The sequence below is a fragment of the Balaenoptera physalus genome, assembly GCF_965194825.1.
Source record: "Balaenoptera physalus genome assembly, chromosome: 1".
Lineage (NCBI taxonomy): Eukaryota > Metazoa > Chordata > Mammalia > Artiodactyla > Balaenopteridae > Balaenoptera > Balaenoptera physalus.
Genome location: NC_138882.1, coordinates 138,720,149 through 138,740,721, shown reverse-complemented (window position 1 = coordinate 138,740,721; position 20,573 = coordinate 138,720,149). Strand labels below are relative to the sequence as shown.

The window sequence follows — 20,573 nt, the reverse complement described above, 5'->3', positions numbered from 1 at the left end:
TTTTGGAACTGGAAGCGGGTCCTGGCCTTTTGTTCCCTGCCCGCCTGTGTGCCTCGGCTTTACAGTGACGCCCAGTGCAGAGCTGGCCAGCCCGGTCGGATCGTGGAGCAGCATGAGTTCTGAGCAGACTGCCTGAGGTCTGGCGACACCGGCGGCCTCAGCCCCTCTGGACCTCCAGGTCCCAATTCTGGCCTGCAGGGCAGCTTTGGAAACAGGTGAGCAGACCGAGGTCTATCTGTGTCACTTTAAGGTTGGAACCTGAATGACCCACTTAAACAGGATCAGTATGTCTTGTCCACACATATACACGCTCACACAGACACAGTCATGTACACAGACACACTCAAACACACAAGCACACATGCCTTCAGTGCACAGACACATTACACACAAAGGTTCACACACCGACATACAAAGGCACACACTCAGGTATACAGATAATCACTCATACACACAGGTACACACAAAGAGATGCTCACGTGGGCACTCACACAGGCACACACATTCATGTACACACTCACTCATACACACAGCCTCACACACTCATGGGGACACACTCATGCTCATACACACAAGCACATGCCCACAGAGACATATGCTCACATAGAGATGCTCACACCCATGTACACACACTCTCACACACAGGTCCACAATCACACGCACCCCACACTGCCTCGCTTCCTAACACACAGTACCTCTGCTGTATTTGTGTGCCCTTCAGTACCCTTTGCCTCTGTCTTCCCTGACACTGATCACACTGGGGCTTTAGGCTGTGTTCTTGTCTGCCCTACCCACTTCAACTGCCAGCTCTTTGAAGGCAGGGACTGTTTTAGTTCTATTTTAGTGCCTAGCACAGTGTCTCCCTGTTAGGGCTCTCAGATTGACAGATTATAAAATAATTCCAGTGAATGTCTAAACTTGTATGTAGACAATAGGGCAGTAGAGTTATAGTCAAGTTCTGGGAAGTCCATTCCTACTACCAGCTTTTTCACAAGCATTTGTGAGAGGAGGTAGGTTTTCCAATAAATTACTTCATTAAAAGTTCTGTTTGCATATTGAATGATTCCATTTCTATGAAATGACCCAAAGAGGTAAATCCATGGAGACAGAAAGCAGAGCAGTGGTGACCAGGGACTGGGGTGACAGGAATGAGGAACGACTGCTTATGGGGGGGTGGGATTATCTCTTGTGTTGATGAAAATGTTCTAAAATTGGTGCTGGTGTTGGGTGCACAAGTCTGTGAATATACTAAAAACCATTGAATTGTGTACTTTAAATGGGAGAATTGTGTGATATATTATCTCAATTAAGTGGTTTATTAAAAAAAAAGTTCTGTTTGCTTTTTACAAAGTAGATCACTGCTGCTTGAAAAAAAAAATACCCTTTGGAGAAGCAACTCATCTTAATTTTTAAAGTAATAGCAGCAACAACAAATGTTAATTAGCAAAATATCATTGAGATTAAATTTGGGGGGGCAATAAAAATATTGTTTTCTGGTGTAGGATAATATCGTTCTTCTACATATGGCTATCATTTCTCAGTGACTTTAACCTCTTCTGCAGTTAAGTATTTTTGTTGCAGCTTAATATATGCTTGTGTGAATTAAGTATGCTATTGCATAAATAAAAGTTATCAGATGGGACTTTCCTGGTGGTCCAGTGGTTAAGACTCCGTGTTTCCACTGCAGGGGGAGCGGGTTCCATCCCTGGTCAGGGAACTAAGATCCCGCATACCATGCAGTGCAGCCAAAAAACTAAAAATAAAACAAAAAAGGAAGTCTCTACTTCTTATAAATAAATTCTGAAATATTTTTTAAAAGAGTTATCATATTTCCAGTTACACTGACCAGAATAACAACATATACTAAAAATCACTCAAGGAAACCCCACTTCCCTATTCAAAAATGCTTTAAAAAAAAAGTATCTGTGTACTTCATTTAGAATGAGTCTCTGTGTTATACTAAAATATTTTCAGATCTTTTGTTCAGTATGTTACAAAAGTTTTCTTCCATAGGTTATGATGATGTCAGACATTGCTAAAGACAGAACGGCTCATGTACTGAAGAAGAGGGGCAGTGTGTCTTCTTTAAGTAGCCATGAGTTCCGGCGGAAAGAGCCTCGTGGGCGCACCAAAGAGTGAGTGACTGGATGCCCATTAACAAACTCAATTATTGAATAAACAGGTTCATAATATTTTTCAGGAGGAAAAAAACGCATTTCCTTTGGGACATAAAAAGGGAGAAAAATGGGCAAGTACAAGGTTTAGGTCATCTTTGGGGGCCATATTTTTTAAAAGAAAGAGAAAAAATGGTAACTAGATTTATCGTGGTGATCATTTGGAAATGTACAGAAATACTAAATCACTGTGTTGTGCACCAAGAAAAAGAAGAAAGAGAAAAAGAACAAGGAAATTTAAGTGATAAGTTGATCATAGCAGCATTTTTTACTATTTCAGAGACTACCCCAAAAAAGCATCTACTGAAAAGAAGGTCATATGCAATGTAGACCAGCTACTTCTTAATTGACTCCTGAATTCTTCTCCTCAATATTATATGAATACATCGTTTTTGCATTTTTGTAATCAATATGTACATATACAATGCATTTAGCATTATTTTAAAAAAATTTTGTAATGTATTTTCATAGTCTTTGTGCATATCCTTTTAAATGGTTGCATAATATAATATTTTGTCAGCTTATAATTCTGGGTTAGCTAACCGTTCCCCAATCATTGAGCATTTTAAGTTTGTTTCCACTTTTTAAATTTTTTACTATATAAGAAGCCTCTGATTGTTTTCTTCCCCAAAGTATAATTAGTGGGTCAAAGAATAATAAGTACATTTTTTGGCTCTTGCTACATATTGCATTTGCTCTCCTAAAAAAGATGAATTAATTTGTAATACTTTCATGGCATTTTTTTTGACTGCCATCGGGAAGAAAAACAAACAAATTACCCAATGCAGAGGTCAATTAATTTATATTATAGACTTTCCTTCTTAAAAGTTTCTACACGATTGAAAGATGTAGCAGGGCTTCCCTGGTGGCACAGTGGTTAAGAATCCACCTGCCAATGCCGGGGACACGGGTTCAAGCCCTGGTCCAGGAAGTTCCCACATGCCGCAGAGCAACGAAGCCCGTGCGCCGCAACTACTGAGCCTGCGCTCTAGAGCCCACGAGCCATAACTACTGAAGCCCACGTGCCTAGAGCCCATGCTCAGCAACAAGAGAAGCCACCACAATGAGAAGCCAGCGCACCGCAACGAAGAGTAGCCCCCCGCTCGCCACAACTAGAGAAAGCCCGCGCGCAGCAACGAAAACCCAACGCAGCCAAAAATTAATTAATTAATTAATTAATTAAAAAAAAAAAAAGAAAGAAAGATGTAGCATATTAATCCCCATGATTGGGAAGCTGGAGCTGGTGTGTCTGTTGGAACAGAGACCAGAAGAACTGGAAGAGATTTACGTTCGAATTCTGAAACCAAATTGTTCTGCTCTCAGAATATATTAATACACTTACTCAAAATTCCACTTTTCAACCCTGGATGATTGTGGATTACAAGTCCTGTACAATCTCTCTCTTTTACAGATAGGAAATATAAAGGAGTAGCAATCTCAGTGTACATCAGAAGTAAAGCTGGGAGAATAATTAACCTCTATAGCTTTTGCTTCTGATCCTAAGTCATTTTGGCCGCTATTTCCAAGATTTAAGTGTAAGAGTTTTTAAAAATTATTTTAAAATAATTGTTAGCTTAAATTCAACTTTTTAGAAGCAAATATTATAATAATAATCTGACATAAATCCTGGTCCCATGATTTAAAAAGCACTGTTCTTATCCAAAAACTAAACTATCATCCCTACTTGCATAATTTTCATTTACTTCTTCCCTTTCAAAGCAAATTAGAAAGTCATGTATATAGAATCAGAACATGGCCCAATCTGAAGAATTAAAGATCACTCTTATTTTATTGGTGAAGTATAAAAACAAATTAAAAGGTAACAAGAACACGTATGTATGTTTTAGCAACACATAAGGAAAGTTTTTTTTACTAACAAATACATTTAAGTGGTAATTATCTTGATATATTTCAAAATTAGAAACAGGGACTCTCAAACAAAATATTCAGAATGGATTCTCTGTTGGAGCCTTTTTTATTAAATAGCAAATGAACAGATTCCAAGCAGTCTTGCAAGGCAGAGGCCATTTAGGAGGCCGCCTCCTAACCCTAACTCCCACTTATTTTCCATTGTCTTCATCCTTGCCAGGGACCAGAATGTATAGGTGATTCTCCTTCCTGAAATGGGTCTTCAACTAGTAGAAAAACTCTGAAAACTTAGTGGCTATCAAATGCAGCATTGTGTTTGAATTTGCAGTGTTTTTTTGGAAAAACATATACCTTTCACTTGAAAGTTATCTCAAAACAATTTTTTGAATAGATTAATTTCAATAGTATAAAGCATATGCTGAAGTATATTGAGGACCTAATACATTATGTCATTTAATCTCCCCAACATTAATCCTACTAGGTAGACATCATTCTTACCATTTTGCTATGAAATAGCTGAGACTTATAGGTCAAGGAACAATTTAAGGATTAGGATACAGTCCTAAATCATGAGTATGGCAAAAAGGGTCCACGGACTCTTGCCTTCTTCTCTATTCCGTCTTCCCCACTATCCTGCTTGCATCCTACTCTTGGGCCATTCCCACCTTCCATATTTATAATCCCTCGGTGCTCTGCCTTGCCTCCAGCCATTGCCTCACGTTGCTTCCCCATGGGGTATCCTTGTCTGGAATGCTCGTCTTACACTCTGGCTTCCTTCTTTTCCTCCTTCAGAATTTAGCTCCATCTCCAACTCTCCAAGAAGCTCTCTATCACAGTTTCCAAAACAGTTCATTTTGCCTGATGCACGACAAGCCAAAACGCTAATACACTGAGGTTTGCAGCAAAGAGGGTTCATTCGCAAGGCAGCCAAGCGAGGAGATAGGAGAACAAATCTCAAATCCACCTCCTCAAAGGCAAGGGGATCGGGAGTTTATGGGACAAAGAATAAAGAAGCAGGGTGGTATGAGGCGTGGGGAGCGTGGAGAGGGTGAGGAAAGGTGATTGGGAAAAGATGCAGTAATTGTTGTTCCACGCAGACGTTTCTAGCCTACAGCCCTCTGCACATTCTGAGGGTGGAGTTTTGGGCCCTCTGACGTTAAAAGGTCACTGATTGGACACTAACGTCTGCCCAGTTGAAGGGTCAGTGGTCCTATCCAGCCTTAACCAGCTGAGCTCGAATTAGATGCAGCTGACTCCAAGTTCCTAAACAATAACTTGGGCAAACATCTTATTGTTTAGGTTATGCACCGCTTGGAGGACATGCAAGTCTTAAAACAACCTTGATTAGCGAAGGCAGGTGAAATGGATCTGGCTGCTTTGACACCATAATGGCAGAGTTGAGTAGTTGCAATAGAAATGCAGGGTCTGCAAAGTGGAAAATATCTGCTATATGGCATTTGACAGAAATATTTGCTGACCCCTGTTCTATAAGAGAGATACTGTTAGCATCTTCATCTTACAAATGAAGAAACATGCTTAGAGAGGTTGAGGCTCCAAAGCTACAGAATCAGCAAGTGGCAAAACGGGCTTTTGTTTACAGTCAAAAATTCTCATTCTCTGAAAATTGGCTATCTGCGTGTAACTTGCATCAATGAAACTCTTCGACTCATTCACCAGAACCTTCTGTTTCCCATCCATGGGTAAGAGCAGGTATTTACAATGACGTCTTTCTTGTTGGAAACAGGCTTTGGCAACTTTCAAAGAGTATTTGAACAGATGTGCTGCTCTCATATCCTTAAAATGGAAATAGAAGCCTGAGATTAAATTACTTTCCCAGGATAATGTGACATGATATCCGGGCTTCTTATCTCTGAGGCCAGTAGTTCAACTGGTAGGTCAAGCCTAAGATTGAAGACTGAAGAGTCTCTCTTTTGCCTCAAACCAAAATTACAGTGATATCATGAACCAGAACTTTGATGGATCCCAGAGCCCTCCACTTGAACCCACTGGTGGCATCTAACGCAGTAGTTAGGCCACATTATATTCTTCCACTTATTCATTTATTCAAGGTTTATTAAGCTTCCACTTCGTGCCACATGTTAGGCATATAAAGGTGACTAACTGTAGGGTTGTTCTTCTCTAGAGAATCTCATTTTTCAAGTAAACTTAAAGCCACATGGTAATCTTTTCTTGGAAAAAATGGAAAAGATTACATTCATTGCTTCATTTGAAATAAATGTTTATTGACCAATGAGTAGGTGGTGAACCACACAGAAATAATCTGGTGGGAAAGGCAATGAACAAGTCATTTTAAATGTGATGAATTTATTCAATGATTCCAACCTATACTATTTGAGCCGCTTATGTGCAGTTAAAAATGATGTTTCCTCCTTTTGATAAGCTCTCTTGCCATCTGAATCAAACTAAAGCCCCCAACAAGATCTGGATGAGACACAGCTTCCCTCCAAAGAGAGAGAAGCTTGAGAAACGGCATTGGCCATGTTCCTAAATTAAACCGCAATAACAGCTAATATTAAGTTGTGCTTAATAGATACATCACATACAATATCCATATGAATCTCATAAAAACCCTGGGGGTTAAGTAGAGAAGATACTTTTATTATCCCCATTCATCTCATTTATTATCTTACTTCTCTCAGGAGCCGAGATGAGTTGAAACTATTCCTCATTTCGTAGCACATTGTCATCGCTAATATGAGTAGGACCCCTTGTTTGCCTGATTGCCCCCTTCTTCCCCATCCTCACTCCCACTCTCATCTCCCAATAGGCACCCACTCTGATGCACAAAATACTAAATATACTACAAGAATATACATGCTTAAATACTATATTATATATATTTTTAATTTTCTGTGTATTATGATGTGTTGACATCTTCAAAAACCTTTCTGGCTGGGGAGAGGCTGCCCCCCGCCCCAGGGCTAGCCAGTTATTAAAGATAGTCAAGGACTCAGCAGGGAGCATGCCTTTAATATGCAAACTAACCAGCTGGCATCCTGACCTGTTCTCTCTGGCCCCCCACACATCCCAGGAGGCAGTATTTCTCTGCCCTAATCATCCCAGTGCCAAGTACCAGGCAACCAGGGGCCTCTCCTATAGCTTAGAGCCCCCTGAAATTATTCAGACCAGGCCAGACCTGAGCTGTTTCCCCTGCACCACTTTGCCTTTCCCTGGGAAACCCCAATAAAGGCCCCTGGCTCTCCCTTGCTCCCGTCTTCTGCCTCTTGACCACACTGGCATTTTTCCACATGGTCCTGTGTGGCATGTTGTGTATCTTGCCTCTAGGACCTGTGAGTATAATAAACTGTTTTCATGAACCCGTCCTCTGACTCCTTTTGTGACTTCACCTGACTGACTCTCATAAAAAATTACAGAACAAGTACTTAACAAAGATATGCGTTTTTGACTTACATGAATGGTACTGCGCTATAAATCTCATTTCGTTTTCTCAATCTCATATCTCATTCAATAGTTTTATTTTTTTATATTTACTCATGTGACTATGGATATCTAGCTCTTTGCTTCTTACTGCTGCATAGTAGTCCTTAATATACATCCATCACTCGTGCTCTTATCCATTCCCCAAGGGATGAACACCCAGATTGGTTTTCACTCCCTGCCAAGGTATGCAGTGCCATGTGGAACACCTTTGTACATAACCCTTCATTGGCATCTTTGTGAAAAGTGCCCTGTGAATGTGATCCCAGGTAAAGGCATTCCTGTTAAGGAAGATTTGAATTAATGGTGAAATAATTCATAGATGAAACTGCTTAACACAAAAACATATCAATATTTCTCAAATTAATCTACAAATGCAACATATCTCAATCAAAACCTATTTGTACGTTTTGAGAAACTCAACAAACCATTTCTAAATTTTATAAATAGGGAAAGAATTCTGAGTAACTAAGTTAACTTTGAAGAGTGAGCATAGAGGAGGAATTTACTCTATCAGATATTAAGATATACCACAAAGCTGTAGTAAGTAAAAATAATAATAAATACAAAAATAAACAAATAGGTGTAGAAGTAGACAAATAGAGCAATGGAATACATAGAAACTTTAGAAGTAGACCTATGAATATATAGAACATAATATATGAGCAAGGAGAAATGATGGGTTTTTTTTTAACATCTTTATTGGAGTATAATTGCTTTACAATGGTGTGTTAGTTTCTGCTTTATAACAAAGTGAATCAGCTATACCTATACATATATCCCCATATCTCCTCCCTCTTGCGTCTCCCTCCCACCCTCCCTATCCCACTCCTCTAGGTGGTCACAAAGCACTGAGCTGATTTCCCTGTGCTATGCAGCTGCTTCCCACTAACTAGCTATTTTACATTTGGTAATGTATATATGTCCATGCCACTGTCTCACTTCGTCCCAGCTTACCCTTCCCCCTCCCCATGTCCTCAAGTCCATTCTCTACGTCTATGTCTTTATTCCTGTCCTGCCCCTACGTTCTTCAGAACCAGTTTTTTCTCTTTTTTTTTAGATTCCATATATATGTGTCAGCATACAGTATTTGTTTTCCTCTTTCTGACTTACTTCACTGTATGACAGACTCTAGGTCCATCCACCTCACTACAAATAACTCAGTTTCATTTCTTTTTATGGCTGAGTAATATTCCATTGTATATATGTGCCACATCTTCTTTATCCATTCATCTGTTGATGGACACTTAGGTTGCTTCCATGTCCTGGCTATCGTAAATAGAGCTGCAATCAACATTGTGGTACATGACTCTTTTTCAGTTATGGTTTTCTCAGGGTATATGCCCAGTAGTGGGATTGCTGAGTCATATGGTAGTTCTATTTTTAGTTTTTACATACCCACCAACAGTGCAAGAGGGTTCCCTATTCTCCACACCCTCTCTAGCAATTATTGTTTGTAGATTTTTTGATGATGGCCATTCTGACTGGTGTGAGGTGATACCTCATTGTAGTTTTTTTCTTTTTTAACAAATTTATTTATTTATTTATTTATTTTTGGCTGTGTTGGGTCTTCATTTCTGTGCAAGGGCTTTCTCTAGTTGCGGCGAGCGGGGGCCACTCTTCATCGCAGTGCGAGGGCCTCTCACTATCGCAGCCTCTCTTGTTGCGGAACACAGGCTCCAGACACGCAGGCTCAGTAGTTGTGGTTCACGGGCCCAGTTGCTCCACGGCATTTGGGATCTTCCCAGACCAGGGCTTGAACCCGTGTCCCCTGCATTGGCAGGCAGATTCTCAGCCACTGCGCCACCAGGGAAGCCCCCTCATTGTAGTTTTGATTTGCATTTCTCTGATGATTAGTGATGTTGAGCATCCTTTCATGTGTTTGTTGGCAATCTGTATATCTTCTTAGGAGAAATGTCTATTTTCGTCTTCTGCCCATTTTTGGATTGGGCTGTTTGGATTGATATTGAGCTGCATGAGCTGCTTGTAAATTTTGGATAGTAATCCTTTGTCAGTTGCTTCATTTGCAAATATTTTCTCCCATTCTGAGGGTTGTCTTTTAGTCTTGTTTATGGTTTCCTTTGCTGTGCAAAACTTTTAAGTTTCATTAGGTCCCATTTGTTTATTTTTGTTTTTATTTCCATTTCTCTAGGAGGTGGGTCAAAAAGGATCTTGCTGTGATTTATGTCATAGAGTGTTCTGCCTATGTTTTCCTCTAAGAGTTTTATAGTGTCTGGCCTTACATTTAGGTCTTTAATCCATTTTGAGTTTATTTTTGTGTATGGTGTTAGGGAGTGTTCTAATTTCATTCTTTTACATGTAGCTGTCCAGTTTTCCCAGCACCACTTATTGAAGAGGCTGTCTTTTCTCCATTGTATATTCTTGCCTCCTTTATCAAAAATAAGGTGACCATATGTGCGTGGGTTTATTCCTGGGCTTTCTATCCTGTTCCAAAGATCTATATTTCTGTTTTTGTGCCAGTACCATACTGTCTTGATTACTGTAGCTTTGTAATATAGTCTGAAGTCAGGGAGTCTGATTCCTCCAGCTCCGTTTTTCTTTCTCAAGATTGCTTTGGCTATTCGGGGTCTTTTGTGTTTCCATACAAATTATGAAATTTTTTATTCTAGTTCTGTGAAAAATGCCATTGGTAGTTTGATAGGGATTGCATTGAATCTGTGGATTGCTTTGGGTAGTATAGTCATTTTCACATTGTTGATTCTACCAATCCAAGAACATGGTATATCTCTCCATCTGTTTGTATCATCTTTAATTTCTTTCAGCAATGTCTTATAGTTTTCGGCATACAGGTCTTTTGTCTCTTTAAATAGGTTTATTCCTAGGTATTTTATTCTTTTTGTTGCAATAATAAATGGTTACTTTTTCTTTCAGATTTTTCATCATTAGTGTATAGGAATGCAAGAGATTTCTGTGCATTAATTTGGTATCCTGCTACTTTACCAAATTCATTGATTAGCTCTAGTAGTTTTCTGGTAGAGTCTTTAGGATTCTCTATGTATAGTATCATGTCATCTGCAAACAGTGACAGCTTTACTTCTTGTTTTCTGATTTGGATTCCTTTTATTTCTTTTTCTTCTCTGATTGCTGTGGCTAAAACTTCCAAAACTATGTTGAATAATAGTGGTGAGAGTGGGCAACCTTGTCTTGTTCCTGATCTTAGTGGAAAAGGTTTCAGTTTTTCACCATTGAGAATGATGTTGGCTCTGGGTTTGTCATATATGGCCTTTACTATGTTGAGGTAAGTTCCCGCTATGCCTACTTTCTGGAGGGTTTTTATCATAAATGGGTGTTGAATTTTGTCGAAAGCTTTTTCTGCATCTATTGAGATGATCATGTGGTTTTTATCCTTCAATTTGTTAATATGGTGTATCACGTTGATTGATTTGCATATGTTGGTTAATCCTTGCATTCCTGGGATAAACCCCTCTTGATCATGCTGTATGATCCTTTTAATGTGCTCTTGGGTTCTGTTTGCTAGTATTTTGTTGAGGATATTTGCAACTGTGTTCATCAGTGATACTGGCCTGTAGTTTTCTTTCTTTGTGACATCTTTGTCTGGTTTTGGTATCAGGGTGATGGTGGCCTCATAGAATGAGTTTAGGAGTGTTCCTCCCTCTGCTATATTTTGGAAGAGTTTGAGAAGGATAGGTGTTAGCTCTTCTCTAAATGTTTGATAGAATTCACCTGTGAAGCCATCTGGTCCTGGGCTTTTGTTGTTGGAAGATTTTTAATCACAGTGTCAATTTCATTGCTTGTGATTGGTCTGTTTATATTTTTCTATTCCTTCCTGGTTCATTCTCCAAAGGTGGTGCTTTTCTAAGAATTTATCCATTTCTTCCAGGTTGTCCATTTTATTGGCATATAGTTGCTTGTAGTAATCTCTCATGATCCTTTGTATTTCTGCAGTGTCAGTTGTTACTTCTCCTTTTTCATTTTTAGTTCTATTGATTTGAGTCTTCTCACTTTTTCTTCATGAGTCTGGCTAATGGTTTATCAATTTTGTTTATCTTCTCAAAGACCAGCTTTTAGTTTTATTGATCTCTGCTATTTTTTCCTTCATTTATTTCTGATCTGATCTTTATGATTTCTTTCCTTCTGCTAACTTTGGGGGTTTTTTGTTCTTCTTTCTCTAATTGCTTTAGGTGTAAGGTTAGGTTGTTTATTTGAGATGTTTCTTGTTTCTTGAGGTAGGATTATATTGCTATATACTTCCCTCTTAGAACTGCTTTTGCTGCATCCCATAAGTTTTGGGTCATCATGTTTTCATTGTCATTTGTTTCTAGATTTTTTTTATTTCCTCTTTGATTTTTTCAGTGAGAAATGATGGGTTTTTTTAAATTAATTTATTTATTTATTCATTTATTTTTGGCTGTGTTGGGTCTTCGTTTCTGTGCAAGGGCTTTCTCTAGTTGCGGCAAGCGGGAGCCACTCTTCATCGCAGTGCGCGGGCCTCTCACTATCGCGGCCTCTCTTGTTGCAGAACACAGGCTCCAGATGCGGAGGCTCAGTAGGTGTGGCACACAGGCTTAGTTGCTCCGCGGCATATGGGATTTTCCCAGACCAGGGCTCGAACCCGTATCCCCTGCATTGGCAGGCAGATTCTCAACCACTGCGCCACCAGGGAAGCCCACATGATGGGTTTTTAATAGATTGTTTTGGGAGAAAGCTGGCTTACTATATGAAGGAAAAAAAATGAAGCTGGATTCTTACACCATTTGCATGGTAGACTCCAGATGGAAGACTGAAATGTGGAAAGCTATAAAGCTAATAGAAGAAAGTATAGAACATCTTTGTGTTCTGTGAGAGGCAAAGATTTCTTAAATAAGATCCCAAAATGAAAAACTAAAACCATAAAGCAAAAAAAAAAAAAAAAAAACTTGATAAATACAACTACAGTAAAACTTGTATTTCTGTTCAACACGGAATACAATAGACACAGTTTGTCGGCCAGTAGAAGATATATATTTGTAAACTCATGAATATTAACAATTTTTTAAAAATCAGGAAAACAATTTTTAATAATCAAAAGAGATAAATAGCAATTTACAGAAGCAAAGCCCAAATGGTAAAGCAGAATGTGAAGAGTTGCTTAAATTCACTTGGAAAGAGAAAAATGCAAATTAAAACAAGATACCATATTGCACCCAACTGAATGGCAAAACATAAGAAGGGAGAATAACACCAAATGTTGGCAAGGCTACTGAGAATAATAGCTTATATAGGCATTCAGCAAAGAAATCTAACAGTATTTAGGAAAAATAGGGATATACATGCCCTATTAACCCCATATACTGAGGACACTGAGGCTTGGTGTGGTAGAGTGACTGGCCAGAGTATCACAATTCCCAGATGACAGAGCAAATAATCTGTGGTTCTCTGACACTAGAATTTAGAGACCCCATGAAAGTATTTTTATTTGTTACGGGTTAATTGTACCCCACTACCCCTGCCAGATTCATACGTTGACGTCCTAATCCCCAATACCTCTGAATGTGACCTTATTTGGAATAAGAGGTAAACTTCATTACCTCTTATTTAAAGAGATAATTAAGTTTAAATGAGTTCATTAGGGTGGGTTCTAAACCAATGTGACTGGTGTCCTTATAAGAAAAGGAAACTTGGACACCAACAGGCCTGGAGGGAGGCGATGTGAAGATACACAGGGAGGAGATGGCCGTCCACAAGCCAAGGAGAGAGACCCAGAACATATCCTTCCCTCATGGCTCTCAGAAGGAACCAATCCAGCCAACACCTGGTTCTCAGACTTCTAACCTCCAGAAGTGTGAGACAGCAAACTTCTGTTGTTCAAGCCCCCCAGACTTGGTACTTCGTTATGGCAGCCCTGGCTAACTATTGCAGTGCAGCTGACCCTTGAACAACACAAGTGTGAACTGCACAGGTCCACTTACACGTGGATTTTTTTCGATAGTAAATACTGCAGTACTACACGATCTATGGTTGGAGCTGTGGATGTGGAATCAAGGATACTGAGGAAATGCAACCATGGATACTGAGGGCCGACCATAACTTCTACTGGATTTTCCACTGCAAAGAGGGCCAGCACCCCTAACCCCCATGTTGTCAACTGTATCTCTGAAGGAGTGAATGGAATAGCATGAGCTTAGTCAGGGAGTCGAACGGGTGACTCAGAGGCCTACTCTGCCACCACTGGCTGGGGTCAATTCCAGTGTGAGCACTTACAAGCTGCTGGTCTTGCATAAGTTATTAAGCCTTCTTTGCCTCAGTTTCTTCCTCTATAAAATGGGACAAAAATAATAGTTGTCAGTTCCAGGCATGTTGAGAATTTATTAAAATAATACATGGAAGCACTAGAATAGTTCTTGGCATGTCAAAGAACAGAGCAAGTATTGATTATCATTATTACATAGAACTTTGGCATCAAACTAGACCTGAGTTTGAATCCCTGATCTTCTGTTAACTAGCTACTATTTAATATTCTTTGTCTTAATATATTATCTATAAAATGAGAATAGCAATGACTTCATCACTGCATCATATCTTTTGTTTACTGAACACATTTTTGTTGCCTGGGTTACTGGCATTGTGCTATGTGCCAAAGATGCAGTGGTGAACAAAATAGACTGTCCCTGAACTTGTGGTATTGCCCTTGTCAAGATCATAATGACTTTCACATTGCTGATACAGTGGTCAGTCCTTCTCAATCTTCTTCACTGGTCCCTCCTCTTCTCCCAAATTTCTTAATGTAGGAGTGCCTCAGGGAGCACTTTGTCCCTTTGTCCCCTTCTTCTCTTGTCCTACACTCGTCCCCTCGGGAATCTCCTCCAGTCTAGTGACTGAGACATAGTGCTTTGCCCCCAGATATATTTCTCCGGCCTACATATCTCTCCCAAACCCCAGACTCATAGGTCTAACTGCCTATTGACCCCTCACTTCAGTACCTAGCAGACATTGCAAACTCAACATGCTCACAACTTAACTCTTTAACTACCTTCCTTCCCATTCAAGAGGATATTCTGGTGGATAAATTTTAAAAATATATTCAGAACCCAACTACTGGGACTTCCCTGGTGGCACAGTGGTTAAGAATCTGCCCGCCAATGCAGGGGACACGGGTTCGAGCCCTGGTCCGGGAAGATCCCACATGCCGTGGAGCAATTAAGCCCATGCGCCACAACTACCAAGCCTGCAAGCCACAACTGCTGAGCCCACACACCACAACTACTGAAGCCTGCGTGCCTAGAGCCTGTGCTCCTCAACAAGAGTAGCCACTGCAGTGAGAAGCCCGCGCACCGCCACCAAGAGTAACCCCCACTCGCTGCAACTAGAGAAAGCCCATGTGCAGCAAAAAACACCCAACTCAACTAAAAATTAATTAATTAATTAATTAATTTTTTAAAAAAGAACCCAACTACTTACCACTTACCCCCCTACTTGGTCTGGGTCACTGTATTAGTCAGCTTGAGCTGCCATAACAAAATACCATGAATTGTGTGGCTTTAACAATAGGAATTTATTTTCTCACAGTCCTGGAGGCTGGAAGTCTGAAATCAGGTGCCAGCTTGGTTAGGTTCTGGTGAGGGCCCACTTCCTGACTTGCAGATGGCCACCTTTTCACAGTGTCCTTGCATGGAGGAAAGAATGCTGCTGTTTCTTTCTTTTACGTAAGGAGCCCAGTTCTATCAGTTCAGGGCTTCACCCTTACGACTTCATTTCACCTTAATCATCTCCTTAAAGGCCTTATCTCTAATACACTCACATGGGGTGTTAAGACTTCAATCTACGAATTTTGAAGAGACACAATTTTGTCCCTAGCAGTTACTGCCATCTCTCCCCTGGATTACTATAAAAGCTTTCTAACTGGAATCCCTGTGTTTACACATGCTGCCCTACAGCCTATTCTCAGCACAACATTTGGAGTTATCATTGTAAAATATAACATGGATCTTGCTATTCCTCTGCTCAAAACTCTATAAAGGCTCCCACTTTATCAGAGTAAAAGCCAAGATTTTAAGATGGCCCACAAAACTCTACATGGTCCAGCTACCTGACACCCGGTAACCTCATCTCCTTCCACCCTCCTGCTTGCTGCCTCTTCTCCAGCTACTCTGGCCTCTATGCACTTCTTCAAAAATACCAGGCAGCCTCTGCTCGAAGCCTGTGCATGTGCTTTTCTCTCCCCCGACACACCCTTCCCTCCGACATCCACATGGCTCATGTCCTCACCTCCTCCAACTCTTTGCTCAGGGAGATCTATCCTGATCATTCTGTTTAAAATTACACACAATTACCTCTCTCCCATCCACTTCCAAGCTCCCTTAACTAAGCTCTCCTTTCCCATGTAGCATTTATCATCTTCTAACATAGTATATAACTTACTTGTTTAGTATTTTATTGTCTTTTTTCTGTCTCTTCTCACTAGGTTCCATGAGGGCCGAGATTTTAGTTAGTTTTTGTTTTCTGGGTTTTTTTGTTTTCGTTTTTTTTTGTTGTTGTTGTTGTTTTGGGTTTTGTTTGTTTGTTTGTTTTTTATATCCCAGGGACCTAGAATAGTACCTGGCACATAGCAGTCACTCAATAAATATTTTTTGACAGTAGAATGAATAATTATTGTATTATACTATTTCCTGAACACAAACAGGTTAGGTTCACAGGTCCAAGTATGTAAGTCCAGGGTGACTAAGGGCTTTCATCTTGCAGACATAAGATGCATTTACAGCAAAAAGAAAAATGTTTGTTCAAATTTTTAAAACAAGGTATACTTTACCTTCTTGCTGAAACATTCCATTGTGCACCTATTAGAAAAAGAAGAAGAATGTTATCATTTGTGTTGAACATCTGTTGGGATAGACGACACTCCTTGATGATCTCCATGGCACTGTAGGGGTAACCATGGCACACACACTCCCAGCCTCACCTCTCTGATGATTGCCGAGAGTAATGTGACTTTGAACTGTGCATTCATCCAGGAGCTGCAACAGAAGTTTCGTCAGCTGCTCTTGACCTTAACCTCACCTTCTCTTGGATAAAGAGATCCAATAGTGGGCTTCAGACACTAACTCTGACTTTCTATTCACTCACTCAAAATTGTTCTACTTTGTCAGTCACATTTCCTGGATTATCTTCAATCACTTCAGAGCTAGACTTTTCACAGGTTACATGGTTCATTCTTTGTCCTTCAGAATCATTCCTACTCTTAAAAATGTATCCCACAAGAACACATATCATGTCATTTTCTCTGCTCTTTCATTTTTGAAAACATATCTTGACTTTTGTTTCCATTACAACCTTTCTCTTACTTGTAAGATGGGACCCATAATGTGAATAAAATATCTCAAAACTATGTAAAAATCCGACAACACTGCTATAAAACTAAATGGCTACACACAACTAAATTACCTCAACAGACAACTTGTACCTTCCACTGATGGGGGAAGAGTTGGTATGCTTTTGATCTTAAGCATAATATTCATAAAAATGTCCATAGACATTTTGAGGTGGAAAGTTCCCAAGTGAGTTTTGATGCTTATTTTATTTTGTTTTCTACATCTTGTGTCTCCAGCATAGGAAGTCTTATTTTCCTTTGTATTCCCAGTACTTCCCACTTTGCCTGCCACATGGTGGGCAATAAATAGCTGTTGAAAGAATGAAGCAAAAAGAAATGAACAAATGTACAAATTTATACCCTGAAGCCTTCTTTTTCTCTGTGCTCTCTGAAATAATCCCACTGGGAGGCAGCACGTGACTTTAACAACAGATTTAAAAAAATAAGAGAGGGTCATGCTTAAATGATCCCATTCAAAATATGATAGTTCCAGGCATTTCACAGTTACAAATCGAAGAAAGGTGATAGTTTGACCTTCTTAATCTACTAAATGAATGGCTTCAAGGCTAGCTATCTATTCAAATATTATCTCTTACTGCAGCTTAAAACATCTAAGGCATAATGGCAGTGAAAATGTCTGGAAATGAATTCTTAATAATAATTAGATGGTATTATGGCTGGTGAGATTTAATTGACATTATTGTTTCTATCTTCAACCATCATGACAATAAGACATGCCTTGTACTTATTCTGTTTAATTCAAGGAATGGTCAGCATGAAAATTTGTAAGATGTTTTCAGGAAAACTGAACTTCATGAAAAATAAACATATTCCAACTCCCTAGCTAATTTTTTTGGCTCTTTTCTGCATAATCATAACACAGGCTGTTGGGTTAGCATGGGACACAATGTAAGAGGGTTACTTTTGTTATTGTGTACCAATTTCATGCAGCTATTTCCACAACCAGGCTAATTTCAAGTCTGTCCTGAGCAATGGTACATGTGATTCCAAGTATTAATGGAAATTTATATTGGTTACAAATTGTTACTCTTCTCTTTAGAATAATATTAGTTCATGTGTTCACTGTTTTCACCAGCAGTTTACGCCAGACTTTCAGTTTTCCTGCTTTTACTTTTAATCTACCTTCCTGCCTAAAACTTTACAACTCCTTTGGGCACCTTTTGCCAGTTGAAATCCTTTTCTTCCATAAATGCCAACAAGCTGATGAAACACATAGACAGCAAGAACATTTTTCACATTTAAAAAAAACCAACTACAGTATTCCATTCGCAGTGAGATCATGTATCTAAGAAGGATTATTATTATAAACTAGGGAAGGCCTGGTCATAGACAACAGAAACTCATCCACGTGTAATGTTGTGAAATATACCTAATAAATTTGTTGTGCTGTGAATACAGCACTGGTAATTAAAATTATAAATCTGCTCTTTGAAGCATCTCACATTTTTATCTTTAAAAATTTCAAAGGGCTTGAATAAAGCTGTTTATCAATAGAAAATATGTACACGTTTTTCTAAGTCAGTATTCTGAACTGACATTGGTAATTGCAAGCATTTTTAATATTTATGTCTTCTTTTTGTCTTTTTTCATGCAATAAATATTGTATTTTTTCTGTTCAACTTATTCTCTTTTCTCTCTCCCTTCTTCCGAGGCATCTCATTCTAATATAGGAACTATCAGATATGAGTTTCAAAAAATACCATAAATAGGGTTTTTAAAAAAGTAAAATTTTTCTATAACTTACATGATATTATAGTCTTGGTTGATACATGGTCAGATTTCCAATGTACAGAAATCAATAGACTAACCAAATATTTTCCTTCTGCATGATAAGGGAAGCCAGGTTAATATATCTGAAATCTCTGAAATCTCACTCCCCAAAGCCCCATCTCTTCCACAAAATTAACTCCAAGTTTTGTGCTCTATTACTTGCAGCATCCCACTTCCAAACTCTGTTATCAGTTAAAATTTGTATCAGTTATATCTAATGCTTCTTATAAAAATCTTTTTATAAAAAATAAAAACAGTGGCTTAAACAAAATAGAAATATATTTTCTCTTACATAAAAGAAGTCTAGAAGGACTAGTCTTCTAGCTTCTGATCTATAATCCATAAGGTCATCTCAAGATCCAAGATAGCTGCTGAGCTCTTGCCATCATATCCACGGTCCAATCATGAACAGGCCCCTGCTGGTTGACTTAGTTGGTTGAATTAATTCTCTCAGAATTTTCACCCCTAACTTCCACTTACATCTTATTGGCTCATAAGCCACATGGCCCCAGTAGCACTAAAGAGTCCAAGCATTTGTCTTCAATTTGGAGAGAAATATTCCCACAAACTTCTGGTTCTGCTACCAAGGAAGAAGAGAACAACATTGGAAAGCAAATGACAGTCCCTGCCACAATGGTCATTATAGTTTTCTTTATAATGATGGAATATTGAAAACAACCTAAATGGCCTGTTTAAATAAAATGCAGTATGTTCATAAATTAAATACTGTCTTGATATTTAAAACATGGATGCAAATTACTATTTATTGACATAGTTATCTGCTATATATTTCTGAGTGAAAAAAAACAGCATCTATAATAGATCGCATATGTAAAATCATGTCTGAAAAGTTTTTTTAATATTAAGAGTGGTTAGATAATCACTGAGGTTAGTAATTTTTTGTGTAACTTTACTTTGTTCGTTATACTTTCCTGTACACTTTGAAATTTTTACAGTGAACATACACTGTTTACAGATTGCTGTAGAAATAAAAAGGCACTGTACAAAATCACCTTCAGTATTTCGAAAACAAGTCACTCTAAAAAACTTTCTATTTGCACATCAATCTTCAGCCAGTGGGGTTTTGAAGCTGCCCTTATGACAGTTACCAATATCATACTGATAATATTACAAACTGCACTGGATATCATTTTTTTAGTAACATGGCAATACCAAAGCAATAGTATCCAAAGCAAAAAATCATTACTTGTTTTTTTTGTGTTAGACTTCTAACTCTGCTAATCTGAGTTTTGTACAAACTCTACTTCTTCTTCTATGAGTTTTTAATATGGCGTTTAGTAGAAAAGAAATAGGGTTTTATTAACATCTTCTTATGTTTGTGCAAGTAAGTTTTAAGTGCAGCAATTAATTATTTCAGGCAGTCATTGCCCCTATTTCCATTCTATCAGATATGATCATATATGAAACTTTGTTACAGAGGTAAATAGAGTATTTGAAATCTAAGTCTGCCTTTCGTATGTGTATGCAGTTAAGCACTTTGCCAGTTCCCTTTATCGCTGAAATGGGCGGAATAATGACTCTTTTACTTCCTTAAAGGGGGTATTTTAAAGATAAAATGAGACAATTGATGGAAAATATTTTGCAAAAAAAAAAGTAGCATATACAATATTGGGGCAGGCTGGCTTATCTTAAAATCAAGGGGCTTATGCAACATTGGTTTTTCTAAGCAGAAGCTACCATCTTTGGCGCTGCTCACAACACCTGCAGCCAACGTGGCTAAACAGATTGGTTGCTACTTCAAAGGGCAGCAGAACATTGAGGAAAGCAGGTGTTATAAGAATGAAGACTAACTCACTAATCCAGAAATCCATTGTGGAAAAGCAGCCATAATGTCTTACATCACTTTCTTGGGCTGGGTGGGTAAACCTTAATTTATTGTTTAAATTGTATTAAATGATTTTTAAAATATAATATCCGTGATTTTCTTAAAATAG

The 20,573-nt window shown here is 38.7% G+C and overlaps 1 protein-coding gene across 2 annotated transcripts in view; it reads left to right on the top strand.

The window, feature by feature from the left end:
- The first annotated feature begins 3 nt into the window (after window positions 1–3).
- The window catches only part of DYNLT5 (dynein light chain Tctex-type family member 5), a 34,329-nt gene continuing 13,759 nt past the window's right edge, over window positions 4–20,573 (top strand). The window contains exons 1-2 of one of the 2 annotated variants that reach the window (XM_082421240.1): window positions 4–215; window positions 2,014–2,135. In XM_082421240.1, coding sequence (XP_082277366.1) covers window positions 2,017–2,135 — 119 coding nt within the window. In that variant the 5' untranslated portion in view covers window positions 4–215; window positions 2,014–2,016. The remainder of the gene's footprint in view (window positions 216–2,013; window positions 2,136–20,573) is intronic. The other variant, XM_082421241.1, reaches the window with a different exon arrangement.